General features: G+C 31.2%; 2 protein-coding genes and 1 pseudogene across 7 annotated transcripts; all 3 read right to left on the reverse strand.

The window, feature by feature from the left end:
- Positions 1-699: 699 nt before the first annotated feature.
- LOC137833454 (F-box protein At5g49610) lies at positions 700-1,851 on the reverse strand. The gene has a single exon (XM_068641802.1). It carries the CDS (start codon positions 1,849-1,851, stop codon positions 700-702), a length of 1,152 nt encoding a protein of 383 aa, XP_068497903.1.
- A 6,981-nt stretch (positions 1,852-8,832) lies between these two features.
- LOC150027295 (zinc finger BED domain-containing protein RICESLEEPER 2-like) lies at positions 8,833-10,334 on the reverse strand (annotated as a pseudogene).
- Positions 10,335-15,056: 4,722 nt separating this feature from the next.
- Positions 15,057-21,087, reverse strand: LOC137831300 (ABC transporter C family member 3). 6 transcript variants are annotated; one of them, XM_068638925.2, is made up of 11 exons: positions 20,865-21,087; positions 18,500-20,304; positions 18,246-18,332; positions 17,493-18,146; positions 17,176-17,340; positions 16,670-16,964; positions 16,353-16,567; positions 15,921-16,226; positions 15,768-15,831; positions 15,419-15,658; positions 15,057-15,331 (listed from the first exon to the last, which is right to left on the reverse strand). In XM_068638925.2, exons 2-11 carry the CDS (start codon positions 20,279-20,281, stop codon positions 15,219-15,221), a joined length of 3,921 nt encoding a protein of 1,306 aa, XP_068495026.1. In that variant the 5' UTR covers positions 20,282-20,304; positions 20,865-21,087; the 3' UTR covers positions 15,057-15,218. The 6 variants fall into 6 exon arrangements, with proteins under 6 accessions (XP_068495026.1, XP_068495024.1, XP_068495023.1 ...); XM_068638923.2 differs by having other exon boundaries at positions 20,663-20,990; XM_068638922.2 differs by having other exon boundaries at positions 20,619-20,985.
- Between the last annotated feature and the right edge of the window lie 1,384 nt (positions 21,088-22,471).

Here is a 22,471-nt window from a genome sequence, read left to right on the forward strand (position 1 = left end):
TCAAGTGGCATTTACTATTTTAAAAAATAAATTTGAAATATTTTATAATAGTAAAGATTTTGAAATGCTTTATAATATTGTGTTATTTGGATAAGAAAGTGTAAAAAATTGAAATTATAAAAAATTATTAAAGTAAAGTAATGGATTTCAAATTTTATGTAAAGATTTAGATTTTTTTATTGATTTTTCTTTTACTATTACGTCTATTTTATTCTTATTTTTTTATCGGCGTCAGTTTGACTAGAACATTTATTATCTTGATTTTGGTTAAGAATTACTTCAACTTTTTTGTGTGATAATTTTGGTTATTGGTAAGGTTACTTTCTTTTTCACTGTAATTGGTAGTTAAATTTTATTCAACACTATGTTTTCTCTGTACCTTAAATTGAATACTCACGTCACAAACAAAATATTCTCATTTTAGTAATAATAAAAAAAATATGAATCTAGTAAAATATTCAATAGATTTTACAAAAATTAAGATCCTAATAAAATATTATGTAGATTTTATTTTAATTTAAAATATCAATAAATGGAAAGAAGAAAAAAATAAACAGTATTTTGTAGAAACAATTAGTATGAAATTTATCATAACAATATTACTATTTGATAAAAAAGAAATTATAATAACAAAGTATGATAAAAAAACATAAAAGAGTTACATTTATTTCTTCTACAAATCAAACATCTATAAGAATTCTAACATAGCAAAGGTGTAGCTCCAGGTCCACATGGACGAAGAGTATCCATGTATGAAGTAAGAGAAACATAGTATTTACATTTGTTTTCACATATTTCCTTAATCTTCATGTAGTTTTCATCAGTCAAGCCACAACTGTAGATATATTTTTCAGTAGCAAAAATGAGAAGTTCACCATTTATAACTGTGAAGCCTGTGATTGTAGGGTATTTTTCCTTCAAACCAATTTCTATTGTTTTTAACTTCATAATGCTCCTCCACCTACTTGTTTTATAATCTTTCAAAATCCAAACTTTGAAAGTAAATCCTTTAAGTCTTACCAAGCAAATGGAGGAACTTGCCATTGACACCTTACCCCAGTTGAAAATGCTCATGTCACACTTCTCATCAGTTGAGCTCTTTCTAGCAGTTTTGGACAACTTGAGCATTGTGGAGGTGCCATTCTTGAGATTGTAGGACATTATATAAGGTTCAAAATAAGGGCTCCCTTTAGTGATGTAAGAGCCACAATCTGAAATGAAGTGGATGACTCCATTGTCATGCACAGGCATGTTAAACTTCATATTTCTACCACCTGCACAGAAACCCTTTTCCATTGGTTTCCACAATCCTTCCCGAGGCTTCAAAATTTTGCATGCATAATCTGAAGACCAATCAGTTGGGGTTTCAAAATGAACCACCATGTAATCATCAAACTCATCATAACACTCCAACAACATGATCATCACATGTGCATGCGCATTCAAATTTTCATCATTGATGGGTAAAGAAATTGGCAACCGAGACTTTGTAGCTGGGTTGCAAATGTAAAACTCAGAAGGTGTCTTATCTGTTACACGACAAAGAATCAATCCCTTGATTGAAGCTAAGATTTGACTGGATTTTGACAAGAACTGAAGAACCTTGCCAGACACACCTGATCCTTGTTGCGAAGGTAATGGATGCAACATAACTTCTTCGTTGCACGACCTCTCTAGTTGTAAGAAGAAACATGTATCATCTCTTTTCAACGAGTTATGAACATGATTTACTAGGAAAAAACCTTCTTCTGGAAGATTGCAGAACCCCTTGTTCACAACTTTAAATCTGTAAAGAGATTTTGCTGGCAAATAAGTATAAATAGGAAATATCTCGCTTGAAATCATAGTCATGGCAGGATGAGGTTAGTGTGAGAAGCAAAGAAAAAAAGTGAGTAGAGAAAAATGTGTAGGCAAATTCAAGAAAGAGATTATGTGATATCTGGAGAACTCAGTTTTATAGTTTGATGAATATATAGAAATAGATAAAAAAAAACTTGTTAACAAAGAAAAGATAAGATAAGAAAATTTTATCTATATGCATACAATTAAAAAAGTATTAACAGAAAATCTTGATTTTTTTTAATTAATACGTTCTTTTATTTGCACATTTTAAAAAAAAAGCGACAATATCACAATTTAATCATTAACAAAATCTCTTCCAAGAAAATATTTTATAATACATCCTCAAAAGATTTCATATTTTAGTCAAATAAAGTTATTTTACATTCTAGTTTTGATAGCAATGATAATCAACTTTTTATTCTTAACTAATATTTATATATTTTAAGATTATTTTATATTTGATTGAGGATATTTTAAGGAATTAACACTAAAAAACTTATTAAATAAAAATTAATTTTTTTATTAAAATAGTTTATTATTTTATTAAATTAGGGACTATTTTATAAATTATTATTTTTATATTTAAACTAGTTTTTATTATTAATAAAATAATTATAAAGTAATTTTAAATTCATATATAATTATTAACTACCAAATTTTTATATTTTAAATTAATCAATATTACTCTTTTTAGTATAAAATATGAGTAGCAAAATCTTAATAACTAATTTAGATATAATTTAAAAACTATTTTATAAATTTTTATTAATAATAGAAACACTTTATATATCAATAATTTTTAAGTTTTTATAATAATATTTAATTTAATCATGATTAATTATTTTTTATCTTTATATTTAATGATTTTATTGTAGTGTAAGGTGTAAGGTGTAAGCAACCTATCAATTTAAAAACAGTAAATATATACAAAGTATTTAGTTATTAATAATTTGTTATTTATTCATAACTTTTTATTTTATGAATATTATCAATATAATCTAATATCCATTACAATATATATAGACAGATAGATTCATCCTTTCTTTCCATTTTTTTATTTGTTTCTATTCTTCAAATATATTCCAAACCTCACTGTGATGTGAAAAAAAACTTATATTAGTAGTGTTAAGAAAATTTAGAAAAAAAATTAAAATTTTATCTGTACATACAATTAAAAAATGTTAACAAAAATTTTATTTTATTTTTTTAAATTAACACGTTTTTGTTTTTGTTTTTATTTGCACGGTTAAAAAACAGAAAAAAAAATGCATAACCTCACAATCTGATCATTAAGAAAGAAAAAAAAAAAATTCAAATTTTAGTCAACGCCCTTTTATATTTTAATTTTGAGAGCAATGATAACTATTTTATTGATAAGATTGATATTATGGAAATCGTGCAAATTCAATAACCAAATATTTTAATTAAAATGTGTAGTTGATTACAATCTCATAATTATTTTAGATTCAACTTTTTATTCTTAAGTAATATAATGTATATTTTAAGATTATTTTATATTTGATTGAAGATATTTTAAAGAACTAATATCTGGCGTAAGCAATTATTTATCAATTTAAAAATAATAAATATATCAAAAGTATTTAGTTAGTATTTTACAAGATAATAATTTTTTAATAAATTATTTTTTCATAATTTTTTAATAGAATTCATAGCCATAACAAAGGAGTTCTGGGGAATTATATAGTGAATCGCTATATGTCATCAGAGGTAAGAAACATATCAGAGATAGTGGAAGCAATAATAAAGGAAGGAGTCAGTCAAAGACTCTAGATTGATCAAAGGTAACATGTTGGAACTGAAAAGAGGTGGGACATTTAAGGAATCAATGCCCAAATGATAAACAAGTCAACATTGCAGAAGACTTCGCGGGCGAAGACCTTTTAGTTTGTTGCACGGATAGCAGTGTGGATTATTGGGTCATGGATTCTGGTGCTTCATTTCATGCTACCCACAACAGTGAAGCATTGTAGAATCTAATTATTGGAGACTTTGTAAAGGTAAGACTAGCATACAACAAAATTCTTAATGTTACGGGCATGAGTGACATAGTGGTGTTGAAAACACCAGTTGGTTTTTGGACTTTGAAGGATGTTAGAGTTGTTCCAAGCTTGACGAAAAGTTTGATTTCAGTTAGGCAGTCGGATGAACAAGGACATGAAATGAAGTTCGGAAATCAGCAGTGGAAGGTCGTCAAGGGAAATCTTGTCATGGTCCGCAGAAGAAAGAGAGGTTCATTGTATATGGTTGAATTACCGTTGAGGGAGTGACCATCCCAGTTCAGAAGATAAACAAAGTCCGATTCACAGAATCTCGTAGACAGAAGATGTTTGTCTTTACAAGAGAGAAACCTAGAGCCACAGGTCAAATTAAGGATGAATGATCATGGAAAGGTTCAGGTAGATAGTTAGAGGTACTTATTGCAGTGGGAACACGGGTTGTGCTTTAGCTGAGATTCCTAGACGACAGTGGGTTAGGAGAATCAGTATTCCAGTTGTTGAAACATCTCCAGAAAATTTCTTGTTGAGTATGAACTATGTTTGTTCTCAGGCTATTCTAGGATCCGGCACTTCGTGTAAGTGAGAGCCGGTAGTAATAGAGAACGAGTCAGTGGCAGTTTCAGTCATGACTGACGTGTTGAAACTCAAGGAAGTTTTAACAAAGTTTTCAAAATGATTAAGAAGGTTGGTGACAACTAGAGGTGGAACATTGAGTTCCGTCAACAGATTACAAAAGTACATGTACAGAGTTGAAGAGCAAGTAAACATTGTTCTTTGGCTTCTAGTGGGAGATTGTTGGGTATGAAGCCATGTCCAATTGTGTTAGGCTGACTAGACACCATGTTTAGTGTGTGGGCTTAATAATTGTGTCCCTTTTATAATCTCTATTTAAAGAGATCATTATACTTGTAATTGGTGTGCAATAAGACAAAAATGAAAACCTAATAGTTGCCAATGTGGATGTAGGTTGTAGTTGACGACCAAATCACGTTAAATCCTGTGTTGTTTATTTTATGCCATTGATTCGTGATTATGTGTATTGCTTTGACGTAGGTTTTTCCCATCGCAAGCTACTCAAACATTGTCTAAGAGGCATTTGCAAAAAAATGTATTTTCTAGTTGCAAGTTCTCGTACATATATATATACGGTTGAGGGACAAAAATGGTTTTTTGAATTATTAGCCTTAAAACAATAGAACCAAATGAATAATCAAATGAAACTATTCCTGTAATGAAAGACAAAAACTTTGGAAAGCATATACGGTTTTGGATAAAATTTTATTAATTGGTACAACCACTGAAAAATACAGTTATCGTTGTTTAATTTCATCACCTTAGCTGGAGCACAATATCACTACATTGCTGTACTTACTACGGCAAAATTAAAAAAAAATCCATTACTTGCTCGCAAAATATTTAGAGTTTGTTTTCATAAACAAATGTGAGGGTATTTTTGTTATTTGAATCTATGATTTTGTGGAGGAGAGAATATAAATGTGAAAAGTAAATTTTTTCTCTCCATTGAACAGTTGAACAGAACTAAAGGGAAACCAAACTCAATATTGATTTTTTTTTCTCCAAATTTATCATTTTTTATTTTATGATTTTACATTTATTTTACATTTTTCATTAATAAAAGATAGATTTCATTACAAATATTAGTTATTAAATAAATTTAACTAACACAAATATTTTAATAAAGTAATAATAATAATAATTAATAATAAAAATAAAATTTTAATAAAAAATATATAGTTATTTATAATAAATAAATTATATAATTATTATTATAAATATAATAATATTATTTGCATTTAATACAAAAATATTTTCTAATTAAAATTTTTAAATTTATGAATTTTAAATTATTTATTTTTATATAACAATTTACAATTTTACATATATTCAAAATTTTACATGTACATAATTTTCATCAAGTAATTCATATTTTTTTAAAATTAATTATTCAACTACATCAAATTATATTAATTAATAATTTTAATTCATCTAAATTTTATAAAAAATATATAATATTTGATTATTCTATTTTGTTAAATGACAAGAATAAATTTATAATATTATATTTTATAACTTTAAAAAGTATATCCTTATAATCATCACATCACACCAATTTTGATTGATTAATGTTTCTTATAAATTAATTATAACATAATAACACATTCTAAATACACTATTTTTTCCTCTCAAATTATCATACATTCACTTCAAATCTTTACACTTCAAATCTTCACACCAAATAGAACCTTAAAGAAAGACACCTCATAGTCTTCGTCAATGCACTAAAATCTATGTGAGGTTTTTTTTTCTTAAACTGGTCTAATTTATTTTCAAATTTCTCAATATGCACAATTTTTTTTTTAGAAATGGGTAAATAGCCAACAGAGAGTACGCTTACCATAAATCGTCAATTGTGTTTACTATTTAAAAAAAAATCATATATATGACGATATACAATTTAATTAGAAATCGTATTTTGTATATATATTTTATAATATTATAATATATAAAAATTTAAAAAAAGAAATTTAAAACCTAGAATTGATATAGTCTTTTAACTAATCCTATATGAAAATACGTTTATAATGTTTGAATATATAATAATTTGTTTGACTTATTTGGGAGTTGTTCATCCATTTCATTATGCATAAGAGTTTTTGGTCTGCCTGATTTCTTACCGTGCATGTGGAGGTCTGGGATGAAATTCGATCCCATATAAGTAGACCAATAATCTTTATTTTGAATTGGATGAAATTCAACTTCGTAAGCTTGCAAAATATACTGCAGACTATATATAGGATCAACGAATGTTGTTAGTTGTAAACAACATGCCGAACAAACATCGATAATATGAGCACAGGGAAGTTAGAGAGCTTGAAACTCCCCACAATCACACTACTAGTCATCAAGTCTTACTGTGTATGACATAAGTAGGCGTCGTAGTTGGGCAGTGAGTAATTCTTGAACATCAAACTCTGAATTTTGTCTATTGTAGCTTTAGACATGACACATAACAAATTATTGTTCATTTTTTCATAACAAGATAGTAATATCTTCCGAATACCCATGTTTATCAATTTTCTCTTCGCCTCAACATTCTTGAACTTTTTATTGAAGTTAAATGCAATGTGGTGTATGCAATATACTGATAGGATACCATGTCCTTCCCAAGCAACTTCTGGAGATTTTAATACTGATAAAATGACCTTTCATCTATTAGTTATCATGTATATACTTTGTTGCAGTATGGCGTGTGATCGCAACAGGCGGAAGAACTAGATCAATGCTTCGTTTGTTTCACCTTCATTATTGCAAAAGCTAAAGGGCATATGATCTGATTGCCATCTTGACCAATTGTAGTTACCAAAGTCACGTAGTATTTTTTCAGTCAAGAATGTTCCGTCAACTTGGACTATTGGCTTGCAATAATTAAAGTCATCAATGCAAGGCTTGAAAGCCCAAAATACAAGTTCGAAGATGAAACATGAGTTGTCTTGAACACCGTCTATAACCAAAGGTCGAGTTACATATTCGACAATTGTCCTAGGGACATTTTCTTGAACCGCTTGCAGCCATCTTGAAGATGATTACAGGATTCGTTCCATTGGCCGAATTCCATGGCAGGCGCCTTTTGTCTTACTATGCATGTCTCGTGAAAATAATATTATGAAATCATTTACCTAATGCATCTAAATAAAAAAAATCAAATTTTTTATTTTAAAAAATATTTCTTATGCGAGTTGGCCAGCAGGCCCGCGGGCCATCCCTTATGTGGGGCAAGCTAGAAAAATCAGCCTGCAAATTCTATGCAGGGTGGGCCAACCCGACCCACTTTTTGCGTGCCAAGTGCAAGGCAGGCTTATGCGGGGCGAACCAACCCGCATTGCCACCCCTATTGGTTGGAATGTGGCTTCAGAGTATGTGATAAGTGCATGCATTTTGGTTGAAGTGTGATTTTTATAGATGGGTGCATTGGGCTTCTCCATAGTCTAAACAGATAGTTTATTAAAGAAATAATGATTATCAAATTATATGCAATTATACACAATTATCGTAAGTAATTATCGTATGCAATTATACGCAATTAATTTGATAATGATTGACATGATTAGTGGATCATTACATAATTAGAAACACTGCAGGCTTGTTTGCGTAAAACATAAAAGAGTAAACTAAATAATCATATCCAATTGATACCAACAGGAAAAGAGAACTAGAACAGAAAAACAAAAAGGAGTAACTAGCTTTGTCCTGTAACAATTGACACCAACCACCATTCATCATTCCCTTAAATAATTCAGGTTTACCTGTAACACTTTGATCCTTTTGTGCAAGCTCTCGCACCTCTCTTCATACACTTCCTTGAGATTTTTCATCTGTTGGATTCTTTGGGCTACAGTATCACACATGTCTTCAATTCTCTTCGACTACTTCTTTCATAGTCTCAGACAACTCTTGAAATCTGTTGATAACATCTCTTCAAAATCATTGGTGAATCATAACATCTCAATCTAAAAGAAATCAAGTTATGGTCATGAAGCAAACATATTATGTAAGAGAAATTGTGGTTGATCCGCCAACATCTTGTTGAGAAACCAATTTTATGAGAAATAAAAAAACTTATCATTATTTATACATATTTAATTGTAACATTAATACATAATTGGAACATCAACATACCTTGGTCAACACATTGAAGCTCTTCAAAATCATAGTCTAACAATGACGGTAAAAGTGTATCTTTTAGCCAACCTTGTGTACAAATAAGTGCCTCCACTCTTTGATGTGATAAAAAAACTATGATATGGATGAAACACTCTTTCTCCTAAACGTGGACTCATATGCTACTACAAAAACAGGCATAACTAATAATTCTCGTGCTATGTTTGAAAGGATTGAAAATATACATGAATTAATTTTCCACCAATCTAGAATATTCAAATTTGCACCTGTATCAAGTTCCTCCTTTAAATATTTTTGAAGCTAGCTCATATTTGTTTGAAGAGGGTAACCCTGTTGTTTGAAAAAATTTATTCCAACCATATGGATCATTCTTATAAATCGGTATCTTTGTAGGTATTTGTTGTGTGTCATTTTCAGCTCCCCCTTTTTGACTTTTATATTCATCAAACAACAACTTCAAAGAAATATTTAATCTTGACTTTAAGAAACATCCGTTATTTGTCTTTTCTGAATAAAAAAGTTGATCAATTGTCCAATTCACATATCTCATTTTGTATCTAGGATCTAAGACAACGACAATTAGCAATAACATATTCAACTTGTTAGGTTCACCCCAATATTTCTCATTTTTTTCCCATTTTTTCAGCCATCTTATATGTAGCACTGCTTGCACTATTGGACTTAAGAAAATGATTGATCCCATTCCAAATTCCTACCACCTCTAACATGTACATATTACTAGTAACATAGGAGGTACCAGAGATGCGCATAAGAGCTTCATAAAAAATACTCATAAATGGTAGAATAGACTCAACATATTCCCAATCTTCATAAGAAGGCAAACCAATTCCCTTTCCTAACTCATTAGCATATTTTGTATCATGAAACTCAAGCTCATCAAATGCCTTTTTATGTTTCAAAGCAGCATCTAACATCAAATAAGTTGAATTCCATCTAGTTTCAACATCCAAACAGATGAGACCCTTATATTCAATGTTTTATTTCTCAACAGACTCCTTGAATTTCATAAATCTAGAAGAAGATGATCTAATATATTTTACTGCAATACGAATTCTTAAAATAGAGCAGTTAATCTCTTTTAGCTCACTACTCACAATTAAGTTCAAAATATGTGCACAACAACGCATGTGGATATAATCACCTTTCAAAACCAAGTTATTCCAAGATAATAGTCTTTTCTTCAAGTGTTGAACTCCTGTGTCATTTAATGTAGCATTATCTACTGTCAAGGTTAAAACACGAAACCCCATTCATACAAGCATGACTCAAAAAATTTAGCCATGACTTCTCCTGTATGACTTATTACTTTACAAAAATTCAAAATCTTTTTATGCAAGATCCAATCATTATCAATGAAGTGGACTGTCATAACTTTTATTTTGAGGTGAAGTCCATGTATTAGTAGTTAGACAAACTCTCTAACAAATTTGAGAAAAAAACTTATTCAAATATACCTTTTTTTGCATTCCATAATGATATAATATTTTGTGATAAGGTATAGTGTGATGGGATCTTAAATCTTGGTTGCAATGCATTTGAATACTTCCTAAAAGCAACATGCTCAACAAATCGAAAGGGGAGTTCAACTTCCACAAATATTTTTACCAGTTCTTCTTGACAAACTTCTTAGTCAAATCTACCGTAGGAAGGAGAGTTCATATTTCCATCAACTGTTGAAGATGTACCTACTTTTTGTCTCTTGTTTTCTTCTTTATTAGGGTTATTTGGACATCTCAACACATGATTCCACATTACACTTGTTCCTTTCTCATATCGAATAAGAATATCACAATACTTGCACTAAGCTCTCTTATCCGACTTAGGTTTTAGTTGAATAAAATGATTTCAAGTTTCTGAGCGATTTTTTCTTCCCTCATGGAAAGAAGGTCTTGCATTTGTAGAGTCAGAGACAGTTGATGGAGTAGAAACCACATACTAAATTGGTTTTGAAACTGAGTAATTATCTTCTTCGTGCATTGATGACATTGAATAAAAGTAAAAGATACAACCTATTATTGTATCCTTTGCAATATGGCTAGACGGTCTCCTCTACAATAAAAATATATATATATATATATGAAGTAAAGACTACAAAGTCATTTATACATGTACATACAAGTATATAAAATAAGAATGATATCACTATTGTATATATCATCGCAAGCAAGACAAATTTTTAAGTGAAGTGTAGTAGCAACAACTTTATAAGGTCCATGGGTATGATTTTCTTTAAAGTTGTCCTGTTCTCTATAATACCTTCTAGAAAGTAGGGATTCTCAATTTATGAAGGCATTTATGCGTGTGATGTCAATGTGAAGGTCATAAAAACTCAAGTTGTGGATTCTTAGCAGTCACATTGCTAGTTTTTAGGAGTTTACATTCGTCTTTTGTTGTGTATGTGACTGCTGTTTGAAATAATTCTTTATGCTTTAAATTAAAAGCTCCATTGCTAGGCTTTACTCCAGCACTCAAATTTAGAGTGTACCCTTCTTTAGTCTTATCAACTAAAAACATATCATGCACAAGAAGCATGTGAAACACCAAGTAGAAACACACGTTTTTGCACAATACTTCACTTCTATTTCAAGCCTGTCCTCTATATTCCTAAAACCTGAACTGAATGCCTTATACCATCATAGTTGGCTCCAAGCAATTACGCAATTACAGATTAAATGTCTACCCTACATTCTAAAGCACATTGAAACTAGTATATAAAGTAACCAATAACAACTAATTGTCCATGGTTGTTTATAATTGACTTATAGCTATGTTGGTCTCCATAGGCTAACCATTTGAAGTCTCACATAGCATCCAAGTACAGTTCACAAATCTATGGCAATGGCTACAAAAAAGTCTTTTTTCTCTAAATTCAAAGAAAGCATCTATTTGATTCTTCCTTGCCATGGCTTCTAATTTGATCCAACATTGACCTCTTTATTACCTTGACAAAAAGAATGTCTTCCATATAATTTATAAGAGGAAGTTTACACGAGAGAAACCTCATAGTTTTCCTAAATATGGTAAAATGAATCAAGATCTCATGTAATGCCAAAATGATTCTATCCCAGAAGCGAATTTTTTCAAGAAAATGGTAAGAGATTCTTAATTAGCTAAGTGAGAAAAGTTATAATTATTTAAATATAAAACTGCACTATTATTTGCAATGTAGAAATCCCAAAAATGGGAGTTTATCCTACCAAAAAAATGATTTGGATAAACTATAGCAAACATATTTGGAACTAATGAGATGATCCAAGGAAAACTAGAAGTAATAGTGAGTTGAAAAAATATAATGCATCAACCATCCAAACATAAGTGCTTATGGATGAAAACCAAAATAAGTTGCTTTTGCTGCAGAGACAGAGTGCTTCAATGCAAAGAAATCGATTTGCCAAGGCGGTGGAGAGAGTCGGAGGCAGTGGTGTGCTTCGTTCGTTTTGTCGGAGGTGCAGAGCGAAGTGCAATATGTGATTTGGATTGAAAATTTGGATTTTTAAATTTTTTAAATTTGTATAAATAAAATAGATATCTGATTTGGAAAAACGGTTAAATGTGGATCAAAATAAAATCCAGATTTAAATAACCAGATTTCATGCGTGCATGTTTTTTTTGGAATGTGACTTTTAATACTATAGATGGTGCATTGGGCTTCCATAGTCTCAAATATTATTAAATAAATAATGATTATAAAATTATATGCAATTATATACAATTATTGTACGCAATTAATCAAAATAAAATCAAGATTTAAATAACCAGATTTATAATGGATCAAAAAGGTTTAGAAATTGGATCAGATTAGTCTAACCAGATTTTTTTTTCTATCCTTAACCTTCATGCAAATTTCGTTCAGATGGATGCATGCATTTTGGTTAGAGTGTGATTTTTATTGATGTAGATGGGTACATTAGGCTTCCATAGTCTTAGACATTATTAAGAAAATAATGATTATCAAATTATACGCAATTATACACAATTATTGTATGTAATTATTGTACACAATTAATCAAAATAAAATCCAGATTTAAATAACTACATTTCTAATGGATCAAAGCAGTTTAGAAATTTGATCATATTAGTCTAACCAGATTTTTCCCACCTTAATCTTCATGCAGGTTTCGTTTAGAGTAGGTGAGTGCATGCATTTTGGTTGGAGTGTGATTTTTATTACTATAGATGGGTGCATTGGGCTTCCATAATATCAGACATTATTAAGGAAATAATGATTATCAAATTATACACAATTTATTGTACGCAATTAATTAAAATAAAATCCAGATTTAAATAACTACATTTACAATGGATCAAAGCAGTGTAGAAATTTGATGAGATTAGCCTAACCAGACGATTGGGCTTCCATAGTTTCAGACATTATTAAGAAAATAATGATTATCAAACAATACGCAATTATACACAATTATTGCACGTAATTAATTTGATAATGATAGACATGATTAGTGGATCATTACCTAATTAAAAACACTGCAGGTCTGTTTGTGCAAAACAGAAAAGAGTAAACTAAATAATCATATCCAATTATACCAAGAGGAAAACATAACCAAAACAGAAAAATAGAAAAGAGAAATTAACTTTGTCATGTAACAATTAACACTAACCACCATTCATCATTCCCTTAAATAATTCAAGTTTACCTGTAACTTTGATCCTTTTATGCAGGCTCTCACACCTCTCTTCATGCGAATTATTTTGTCATCTGTTGAACTCTTTGGGCCACAGTATCACACATGTCTTCTAAGAGTTTTTATGTTCTCTCCGACTATTTCTTTCATAATCTCATACAACTCTTCAAATCTTTTGATAATATCTCTAACTCATTTTTTCAGAGTCTCCATCAACTCTTTAAGACTTTTTATTTTTTATTTGACCATTGTCTTTTTTTCATTATATTTTTGTAATGCTCTCTTTTCAATTTCTTTATGCCACAAAAGGCCCAACATCATATATTAATGCAGTCATAACATAATCTCACAGAATTGGAGTATTCACCTCTACAATCTTCAGCCTCTCCTTTGCGAGGAGAGCTCGGAGAGGTCGGAGTTTTCACCGTCAACATTCTGCATTTATAATCATCAAAAACCGCACCATTCAAAATTCACAATTTATAATAAGAAATTGAAAATTCAACATATGAAATTGCAATTACCTTCATCCCGGTTTCGTGTACGCAATTAAACACCATTAATTTGATAATGATAGACATGATTAATGGATCATTACATAATTAGAAACACTAGGTCTGTTTGCGCAATTCATCATTCTCTTAAATAATTTAGGTTTACTTGTAACACTTCCATACTTTTGTGCAGGCTTCATACACTTCCTCGAGATTTTGCATCGGTTGGACTCTTTGGATCACAGTATCACAAATGTCTTCAAGACTTTTTATGTTCTCTTCGACTATTGCTTTCATAGTCTCAGACAACTCTTCAAATTTGTTGATAATATTTTTTACTCTTTTTTCCAGAGTCTCCATCAACTCTTCAAGACTTTTTATTTTTTCTTTGACCATCGCCTCTCTTCCATTATATTTTTTTACTGCTTTATGTTTTCTATCACAAAAAGACCCAACATCATATATTAATATAGTCATAACATAATCTCACATAAAAGAAAGAAGTGGAATTGGAGTATTCACCTCTGCAACCTTGAGCCTCTCCTCTGCGAGGAGAGCTCGTTGAGGTCAGAGTTTTGATCGTCAACATTCATTTTCTACTTGCAGAGTCAAAGAAAACTAAAGAGATTCAAAACAATGGATATGGTATCATTTCCAATTTTCAATAACATTTATAAACAACAAAAACCTATGGATTCTGTTATATATCTCATTCTTTCAAATAAGCATCATTCGAAATTCACAATTTATAATAAGAAATTGAAAATTCAACATATTAAATTACAATTACTTTTATGCAGATTTTATGCAGATTTCGTTTAGAATAGGAGGGTCATTTCACTTTTTTTTTTCTCTATCTCTATGTTCATCAATTTGGGTTTAGGGTCATAATATGTACATTAAAAAAACAGAGATACATGGTGGGTCATAATTCATCTTCGCACCATTACAAAGATATTTTCATTTTCCATAGGTCTACCACAAAAAAAATTGTGTAAGAAAATGAATAAATAATATAAAAGTTTTTGTAATTCATGTTTTATACTACATATTCCTCCAATGAATGATAATGAAAATAAAGATATTTTAAAAGAGGAAGATGATTATCCTATAATTAATATGAATGATATTGTTGGATAGTTTATCTGTATTAAATATTATGTCATTTATTTGGATCATTTCATGAATTATGAATCTATTTTAATTATTTTATGTATAATTGATGCCCGAATTACTATTTTTTTTTTCTCTCCAATCCGCCTCCGAGTTAAGAGTTTGACATCATTGATATAAACAACTCTTAATCGCTTCAATGATTATTCTAACTTGCATGAAGAGAATTCAAGCACTCATGAAGTTTATTTATAAAAGACCAAAGCATGTTATTTGGCATTTGGGAAAAGGCTTTAGGAAATTTCTACACAGTTCAGCTAGGTAGGATAACAAATACTACATATTACAGATATATCTGGTTCGAGGAAAATTTCAAATCAGTTTTGAATTTAATTTCCAAAACCAGAGTCTGATCTCCTTGTGTATTCTTCAACCAGTAGAGCTAGAGAGGAAGATTTGTTCTTAAGCAGTTTCTTTGGTGAATCATATTCCTCAATCAATCCTGCAGCATCAATATGAAAGGAAATCATATGATTGAAATTAAAACAAGACCACACTAGCAAGAAGAAAGAGACACAGTGATGCTTACCTTGATTTAAAAACAGAACCATGTCACTATCGATGATTGAAGTTATCCTATGAGCAATAGTAAGGACTGTGCATTCCGCAAAATGATGCTTAACTGTTTGCTGAATAATATTATCTGTGGCTGTATCAACTGATGCAGTAGCCTCATCAAGCACCAAGATCTTGCTTTTCTTCAGTAGAACACGGCCTAGGCAGACCAATTGCCTTTGACCCATGCTCCAATTTTCTCCATTTTCAGTTACTGTAAAAACTCGTAATGATAAGTAATACACATACTTACTTCATTTAGACATATGATTGTAACTTGTAACACCTGTTATGTCTATGTTCAAAGTTTTGAGAAGTCAAACCTATGGAGTCAAGCTTCCCTTCTTTTTTCCTTACTTCATCTCCAAGTTGGCACATCTCTAAAGCCTAAAATATTTCTTAAAGCAAATTAGGAAGTATACCATGCATGCACTAAAGAGATGAGTTTCTCATAGTTACAAACAAAACCAAATTACCTTCCAGATCTGTTCATCTGTGTACTCTTCCAGAGGATCCAGGTTGGTTCTTACCGTCCCTTCAAACATTGTTGGATCTTGAGGAATAATGCTGACTTTAGACCGCAAATCATGAATTCCAATCAAAGTGATGTTAATGCTATCTATCAATATTTTTCCAGCAACAGGTTCAATAAGTCGAAAAAGTGTTTGCACCAGAGTTGTTTTTCCACTTCCTGTTCTTCCCACGATACCAGTTTTTGCTCCAGCAGTAAAAGTGCAAGTAAGACCTCGTAAAACAATAGGCAAGTGAGGAGCATATTGAACCTGCATAACACAGCTCCTCATTACATCTATGTACCATAAGAAAATCAGGAAAGATTTTCTAACCAAGAAATTATAATTGTAGGCTTCAATTCTTAACGGAACAAATGAATGACCATTGAAATGTACCTGTAAATCCCGGATATGAATCTCGCCAAATGATGGCCAAGAAGAATCAGGTTGGTTGTCTTTAATCACAAGAGGAGCTTCGCTTGGGAGGGATGTGTACTGGAGTATTCTTTCAACAGATATAATTTTGTTCTCCACATTGCAAATAAACCAGATTATATTAGATTGTAGAGAGTTTAGATTAAGTCCATATGTCACCGCCAGTCCAGCAATGCCTTGAAAAAGACAAGAATTGAAGTAAAAAAAAAAAGGAATGAAGATTTTGAATACAAGGAGTAAAGTTTGTCTAATGAATGTGTGTAGTTTGAAGTACTCACCAGGAGTAGTAAATGAGTTTGGAAAAGATATCAAGAAAACCAAACAGAAGGCAAATGTGAGAGTGGATAAAATATCCAATCTGAAATTCAACCATTCAATTGAAACAGCACTGTATAATTTAGGTTGGGAATATCTGTCTATCAGTTTCATATTTATGTCATTAAATCTTGATTCTTGCTCAAAACATTTTATGGTTGTTGATCCTGAAATAGTTTCAGAAAAATGTTGTATAACTGGAGCTTGACATGTACCAACTAATCTTGCCAGTTCCCTTGCAGATGCAGAATAGTATCGCTGCATTTATAAAAGCACTACGTTAGCATAAATGACATTTTTGCACAATAATATGATAAAATTATGTACCCTTTAAATACTTAATAAATGAGGAAATCATGTGCCAGGAAGAATTAAACAGAGGGAAAGAAAGTCAAAATCAAATTCACTTGGTGACATCTGAAGTTCTTGTTACCATATAATATAGGTTAGACATTATCTATAAAACTACCTGGTACCATATGCATGCTGCCATTACAGGAACCAATACTATAAACACCTGCCATACTGCTTGAGAAATCACAACAATATTTCCCAAGAGTTGAATCAAATTGAGTGTAATTGCCCATACGAAGGCTGGAATGTTCATATCTAGTTCACTTTGGTCTGTTGAAGCCTGCAACCAGAGTCAAAATATTGAATAAGGCCATGTAGGGAAAAAATAGAGAATTGAACTCTCTAATACAATGCAAAAAGAAGTATGATCAGGTAAATGAGTTGTCTCTTGGAATTAAACCAATGAAGAATTATGAACATACTATAACATACTCTATTCAGGATTCGACCACTTGGGGTGGCATCAAAAAAAGATATCGGTGCTCGAAAAACACACAAATGCATTTTACCGAAGAGCACTGTTGCTGTCTTGTATCCAGCTATCACAGCAATAAATGCTCTGGCAAGGGTTGAAATTGAACTTCCAATAGCCAAAGCGACATAGACAACCATAAGTGTAAAGCTTCCAATATCAGGTTCAGCAGTTGTTGAAACAGGAGTTGCCACAGTCATCCAGTAATTGCTTGCAATCTGAAAACCCACAGTGAGTGTCTGAGGAAGTAATATGAAGGGTACAAGAGCTCCTCCATAAGCTGTTGTGATGTATTTCCAGTATACATTAAACCCAACTCTACCCTTTTCCCGTTCTTCTTCTTGAACAAGTTGTCCTTTTAATTCATTTGTGTCATCTTTATTATTATTTTCATCATATATTTTTTCCTCATTCTGCTCATATTCAAAATCAGTTAATGAATTTTTGTTCTCCTCGGTGGTACTTGTTTGTTTAAATGTTGGTCTTCTCTCTAGGGACTTAATTGATGAAGATAAAGCTGCTCTGTGTGCATCTACAAGTTCCATAAAATCAGTCCCTGAACTGAGAATATCATTGAATTTTCCTGACTGAGTTATTCTTCCTTCTCTCATGACCTAAATACAGTGTAAGCAAGAGAAAATTACTGAGAGAATAGAAAATTGATCAAATTTTCATGTTTTAGTTCCTGAGCATGAAAGCTATGAATCACTTACCAGAATTAGATCAGCATCAGGTAAGAATTCTACTTGATGAGTTATGTATATCACAGTTTTGGATTTTAAAAGGTCAAGCAAGCACTCCTGAAACAGTGCAGAGTAAATGGACAATCAGATTACAGCATGTCTATCCAAAGGCATAACCAAAATTAGCATATCTATGTTTAAACTATATCACCAATTAAAGAAAAAAGAAAAATCGAATTCTGTGAAACTACATCTGTAAATAAGATACTGTTGGAAAATAGTACCTTAAAGAGATGAGATCCCGTATGAGCATCCACCGCACTGAATGGATCATCAAACAGATATATATCAGCATCTTGGTACAGAGCACGCGCTATTTGCACTCTTTGCTTCTGTCCACCACTCAAATTGATTCCCTTCTCCCCAATAATGGTCTGATCACCAAATGGTAGAACCTCAAGGTCCTTTGTCAAGGAACATGCTTCTAGCACCTTCTCATACTTCTCACTGTCCATCTCTTTACCAAATAATATGTTGTCTTCTATCTTGCCACTCTGTATCCATGGCGATTGAGAAACATAAGCCTTTCTTCCACATATTTTCAATGTCCCAGATATCTTTGGTACTTCCCCTATAATACAAGAAAGTAAACTAGACTTGCCTGATCCAACAGTGCCACATACAGCTACTCTCATACCATGATAAACATTGAGATTAATGTTTTTCAATGTTGGATTAGGGGAAGATAAATCCCATGAGAAGTTTCCATCCACTAATTCAATTGCCTTATCGGAACTACCCCATGGAAGCTTCTGTACAATATCAGTCTGCAACTCATCTAGTCGAATAAATGATACAATCCTATCCAGAGAAACTTTACTTTGTGCAATCAAAGAAATTGTGTCAGGAAGACTGTAGATGGGTATTTGAAGAATTCGGAATGTTGCAAGTGCAGATAAGACCTTTCCTGATTCAAGTGGGATGCCTATAAGAACACAAGTACCAAAAGTAACCACTGCAATAAACGTTGGGGCATTATGGAAGAGAAATCTAGTAATTGCTGTTCCAGCTAGAAATTTCTTTAGCCATATCTCCTCAGCTCTCCTAAGCTGAATAATCTTTGACAAGAACTTCATCTCCCATGCTTGCAATTTTAGAATCCTCATATTCTTAAGAGTCTCAGATGTAGCCTTCATTCTTTTATCTTTGAACTCCATTATCTTGCTTTGAAACTTTTCTTGCCATGATGACACAGGATGGTTTATCAACATTACAATTACAGTGGCAGCAAGAGCAGCTATTGAAGCAACCCCTACGCTTCTATAGAGAATTAACAAGGCCAGAGAAACTTGCAAAACACACATCCAGGGTCGATGAATATACCAACAAAATTCTCCAATCCTTGCAGCATCAACAGACATTAAGTTGATGACTTCCCCAGTGCTATGAACCTCCTTTGATTGACACGAAAGAGTCAAACCTTTAGCATAGATCATTGCCACCAACTTTGCTTGAATTTGAACCCCAACCTGCTGGATCCTAAACATGGAGTGCCTATCTGAAAGACTCTCCAAAAGCTTAGCAGCAACAAATGCCGCAGCCAAAATATATCCTTCATTTCTAAACATGTATTCCCCGTTGAGGTATTGAACAAGGATATCAATAAGAAAGGGTCCAACATATGAAGCACACGTATACAAGAATGCAAATAACCCTGATAAAAGGATCCGTTGCCATGTCGACAAGAATAATACCTTTGCCAGCTTAAGAGTGGTCACATTCCTAACACTACCACACTCTGACTCGAGTTTGCTTCTAAAAGTTTGAAAAATCCCATTGGCACTGTCATCACTACCAAGAAGTGGGATGTCCTCATGGTTCAAAGTCCTCTCATTGCCTATTTTTATTAATGGGCTGATCCACGAGAAACTGAGAATACTGAAAAACCCAGGATTTGAATTTCTAGTTAAATTTTCATTTTCTCTTGTCTTAATGGGATCAGAGTTTTTGCTTGCACTGGAGTCACCATTTAGAAGGGTCTCTTCAAGAGGGGAAAGCTTAGCCATATTGTTATAACATAGAAATAAACCTGTGATAGAGGAAGCAATATAAGAAACAAGGTATATAATTCTCAAGAAAACATGCTTTCCACAAACTACAGAGTCAATCACAAGGAAACAAGAATAAACAAAATAATGGTCACAGCACCAAACTCTTAACAAACATGAGAAACTACTATGATCCTTTGCATCGGAGTAAGCACAAACAACATCCTAAAAGGCTGTCCTGAGGGTCAAATAAAAAACTGTGGCAAAGCTTCTCTCAACCATCATGTTTATACAAGTAAAAGTAGTTTAGTAAGCATAACACAAGGTTGAACACAAAAATAACTAATTTACAAACCATGAATTACAAGAAACCAGAATTTTGGAATCCAATGCTCTCACTCTTTTGTCTGAGGTCTTCTTTCACTTGTTTTCATAGCCATGACACAAGAAGCATAATAAACAAGAGACTTGGTGGAGTGAAGCAGACACATCACGTGTGAAAAGAGGAGGGGGGGAGTGAATGAGCTGGATGGTGCATCACAAGAACAGTAGTGAAGAAAAGTAAGAACAGAAGAACATGAAGAACATGATATGAATATACCTTTACTTCAAAACACATAATAAGCATAAAGCTTCATTATTGGATATTTTTTTCTTGTTGAAGAACAGTGATTGACTTGTTCACTTAAGAGTTCTCAATAAACCATCAAGAAATCATATTCTTTCCTAAGCACTCTTTGAACCAAACTTTAATAATAATACAATGATACATAAAAAATATTAAATAATATAATATCATAATGTTATGACAATACAAACTGTTCAAAGTATATACAAAATTTAAATCAAATATAGTATATTATTTAAGTGAAAGTTTCAATGGTATATTTCAATATTTATTAAGCTTATATTTAAAATAAAAAATTAATAATTTTTTTAGTTCTTCTATTTAAAACAAAGAATAATATTTTATCAATTTATTTATTTTTATTTAATTTATATACTAAATTAAAATAAAAATAGAAAAGATAAGAAGTGAATATATAAAATTTGGTGGTAGTCTATTTGTTAGTCTTTCATTTGTTATGAGTGGGAGGTAAAAGTTTCTAAGTGACTTATGAATGTTCTTTTCAGACAAAGAGCCAAGTGACAACTACTTCAGAGTTATGATATTTATATATAAAAAATTTATAATAATTTTTTAGTACAAACAGAACACATAGAATTATTCAATGAAACTTTTGGGGATAAAGACATATCTACTTCGATAGAGTATGGTTAATTTTATTATTCCATCAAATAAAATTGTGAATGTTGTGTTAAATTTGTTTTGAGTTTGGGTAATTTTACTTTTAAATTCAAACCAAATCACTTTGATTGATTAGAAAGTATTACCAATTAAAAAGTTTTTTAACAAAAAAAATATTGTATAACAAAACTTTTGTTGAGAAGTATTGACAGAAGAATTCATCTTACTTTGAGAAATAATTGATGAACCCATATAATTTTTATAATCATGTAATGAATAGAATGGATGAATTAAATAGATAATATATATAATAATCAATAAATAACTTTGTACCCGTAATATTAATCTATGAAATGGCTCAGGTATTGTATTTGATTTTTATTAAATGCATCAGTTTTAATCTTATTTTTAATTAAAACATATTTGTTTACAATAACAATCTTTTACACAGAATTTTTTTATATATTTTCAATTCAATTAAAATAAAGTTAATAAATATATTGTATGAGTATTTGTGATTGAATGATATTGTAAAAGAAAGTATTTATGAACAGTTTGAGCCTATAGGATTTGCTTTTGGTGTCCTTAGATATTAGTGAGCACATGTCATTTTCCAAAAACCGTGAATGATCCAAAACATTTAAAGTGAATTAGGGTTTGTGAGGGTAGAGTGGATACAAAACTTTGGGTTCAAAGTGTTGGTGTGGTCCTATATACACTAATAATGCAAGGTCTGTGACTTTTTTTGCAATCAAATTTGTTCCTTTCTATTGCACGTGCTTTGACTCACTTTTAAACCTCACAATGCATTGTAGGGACAAGTCATTTTGTTTCACCCATCACTTCAAAACAAAATCTATCAATTCAAAGTTATCAGTTTCGATCAATTCAAATAGTTTCCATTTCTTTAAGATAAGGTGGACCTCATTCAGCAAAGACTTGACAACTAGCAAACTTTA

This window comes from Phaseolus vulgaris, chromosome 6, assembly GCF_051622355.1.
Source record: "Phaseolus vulgaris cultivar YP4 chromosome 6, ASM5162235v1, whole genome shotgun sequence".
Taxonomy (NCBI): domain Eukaryota; kingdom Viridiplantae; phylum Streptophyta; class Magnoliopsida; order Fabales; family Fabaceae; genus Phaseolus; species Phaseolus vulgaris.